The 3,028-nt window shown below is 40.6% G+C and overlaps 1 protein-coding gene across 1 annotated transcript in view; it reads right to left on the bottom strand.

Annotated features, from left to right (window-relative positions):
• Nucleotides 1-3,028, bottom strand: part of NUP107 (nucleoporin 107) — a 59,065-nt gene that overhangs the window by 38,596 nt on the left and 17,441 nt on the right. The window contains exon 8 of the mRNA XM_017522813.1: nucleotides 3,015-3,026. Coding sequence (XP_017378302.1) covers nucleotides 3,015-3,026 — 12 coding nt within the window. The remainder of the gene's footprint in view (nucleotides 1-3,014; nucleotides 3,027-3,028) is intronic.

The raw sequence follows: 3,028 nt of genomic DNA, 5'->3' as shown, positions 1-3,028 counted from the left end.
TTGCTCTGTTGCCCAGGCTGGAGTACAATGGCGCAATCTCGGCTCACTGCAACCTCCACCTCCCAGGTTCAAGCGATTCTCCTGCCTCAGCCTCCCAAGTATTTGCTGGGATTACAGGTGTGCACCACCATGCCTGGCTAATTTTTTTTTGTATTTTTTTAGTAGAGACGGGGTTTTACCATGTTGGTCAGGCTGGTATCAAACTCCTAACCTCATGATCCGCCTGCCTTGGCCTCCCAAAGTGCTGGAATTGCAGGCATAAGCCACTGTGCCTAGGCTCTTTTTTAAAAAGAATATTTTTGATCTGCGGTTGGTTAAATTCATGGATGTGGAACCCACATATGAGGAGGGCTGACTATACTTAACTATAAAGTGAAATACTCCCTTTAAAATCCAGAAGATGAAGAGTAAGAGTTCATTATTATTCAACTTTACTTTGGAAATTCTAGCTAACATAATAAAACCAGGAAAATTAAGTTAGTAATAAGTATGGAAAAATAGTCAAAGTCATCACTATTTGTAGATAACAGAATTGTGCAGAAAACCAGAGAAAAACGCTGTTTTTTTTTTTTTTTGGAGACAAAGTTTCACTCATGTTGCCCAGGCTGGAGTGCACTGGCATGATCTTGGCTCTCTGCAACCTCCACCTCCCGGGTTCAAGTGATTCTCCTGCCTCAGCCTCCTGAGTAGCTGGGTTGACAGGCACACGTCACCATGCCCAGCTAATTTTTTGTATTTTTAGTAGAGATGGGGCTTCATCATATTGGCCAGGCTGGTCTCGAACTCCAGACCTCGGGTCATTTACCCGCCTCGGCCTCTCAGAGTGTAAGGATTACAGGTGTGAGCTACCACGCCCGGCAAAGGAAAGCCATTAAAACTACTATTCGAGCTCGATAAATAGCCAAATATGATAGTCTTCCTAAATGTTCATGTTACTTTGTTGGAATGAAGTATTTGTAGGATAAACAAATTAAAAGATTGGAAAGATATTAAAAAATATTTTAAGTGAAAAAGGGGCCTTGGAGTTTGAGACCATCCTGGGCAACACAGTAAGACCCCCATCTCCATAAAATATAAAAAAGAAATTAGTCAGGCATGGTGGTGCCCACCTGTAGTCCTAGCTACTTGGGAGGCTGAGGCAGGAGGCTCATTTGAGCCCAAGAATTTGAGGCTACAGTGAACTATGATCATGCCATTGCACTCCGGCCTGGGAGACAAAGTGAGACCATGTCCCTGCCGCCCTGGCCCCCTGGCCAAAAAGAAAAAGAAAAAGAAAGAAAAGAAAAAAAAGCAGTCTAACAGATACACATACAATTATTTATTACAAATATATATTATCTCCCTTTTAAACTATATATACTTGCTTCAAATATGAATTACTTTTAGGCTGGACGTGGTGGCTCACGCCTGTAATCCCAAAACTTTGGGAGGCCAAGGCAGGTGGATTGCTTGACGCCAGGAGTTCAAGACCAGGCTGGACAACATGGTCAAACCCTGTCTCTACTAAAAGTACAAAAATTAGCCGGGTGTGGTGGTACAAGCCTGTAATGACAGCTACTAGGGAGGCTAAGGCACAAGAATCTCTTGAACCCAGGAGGTAGAGGTTGCAGTGAGCCAAGACTGAGCTACTATACTCCAGCCTGGGCAACAGAGCAAGAACCTACCTCTAAGGATAAAAAAGAAAAAGGCATTACTTTTGAAAACAGAAAATATAAAGTAGTTAAACCCCAAAAAGGCATCTGGTCTTGGTAGTTTCACAGGCATATATGTGTATATATTTTTTGGAAACAAATATTGCTGGTTTATTTTGGAAACAAATCTCATCCAGAAATGTTATTTGCTGCATTTAAAAACATCTGAGGCTCTTTGTATGGTTCTTCCCCAAACCCTCCATCCAGCCAAATCCAGTTTTACCACCCAAGGTACTTTCAGATCCCAGGCCTGGAGGCTGTAGGAGAGAGCACTGAATCCTAAGGGCAAAAGAATGATGTTCATTTGTCCACACTTTCGCTCACACGCATACATATGCATGAAGAAAAACATTCACTGCTTTTTTTTTTGAGACGGGATCTCACTCTGTTGCCCAGGCTAGAGTGCAGTGGTGTGATCACAGCTCACTATAGCCTTGAACTCCTAGGATCAAGTGATCCTCCGGCCTCAGACTGACAAGTACCTGGGACCACAGGCAATGTGCCTCTACGCCAAACTATTTACTGCGTTATTAATGACTACAGCAAAAATATTAGTTACAACCTAATATGTACAGTTGAATGTCTCAAGAAATTACAGTACATGTATACTCTGACATACTATAAAAAAAATATGGTAGAACCTAAATGAATTGAAAAAAGAATTTTAAAATTCTCAGTATAATGTACAAATAAAATCATATTATATGTTAAAAAACAAATGTGTATATAAATATGTGTGTGTATGTTTGTGTATATGTACGTATCTATAAAGATGCATAGAAAAATGTCTGGTAGGATACATACCAAAACTGTTACACTGAATAGTCCGTGGGATAAAAAGGGACTTTTACCTTTAACTCTCTAATATAAATCAATATTTAATTATTTTATGAGATTGAACCTTTTATTTACTTGTAAAACTTTCAAAATAAAGAAACTCAAGATGGAATGTTGAAAATAAAATCCTGGCTGGGAGCGGTGGCTCACACCTATAATCCCAGCACTTTGGGAGGCTGAGGAGAGTAGATCACCTGAGGTCAGGAGTTCGAGACCAGCCTGGGTAACATGGTGAAACCCCATTTCTACTAAAAATTAGCTGGGCGTGGTGTCACACACTTGTAATCCCAGCTACTGAGGAGGCCGAGGCAGGAGAATCTCTTGAGCCCGGGAGGTAGAGTTTGCAGTAAGCTGAGATCACACCGCTGCACTCCCAGCTTGGGCAACAAGAATGAAACTCCGTCTCAAAAAAAAAAAAAAATCCCATTAGTAAGTAACATGTTAATTTTTATGTATTAATAAAGAAAAAATTAATATAAAACTTACAGTAACTGCAAATA

Source organism: Cebus imitator, unplaced genomic scaffold, assembly GCF_001604975.1.
Source record: "Cebus imitator isolate Cc_AM_T3 unplaced genomic scaffold, Cebus_imitator-1.0 Scaffold25, whole genome shotgun sequence".
Classification (NCBI taxonomy): domain Eukaryota; kingdom Metazoa; phylum Chordata; class Mammalia; order Primates; family Cebidae; genus Cebus; species Cebus imitator.
This window is presented reverse-complemented; position numbering and strand designations above follow the sequence as displayed.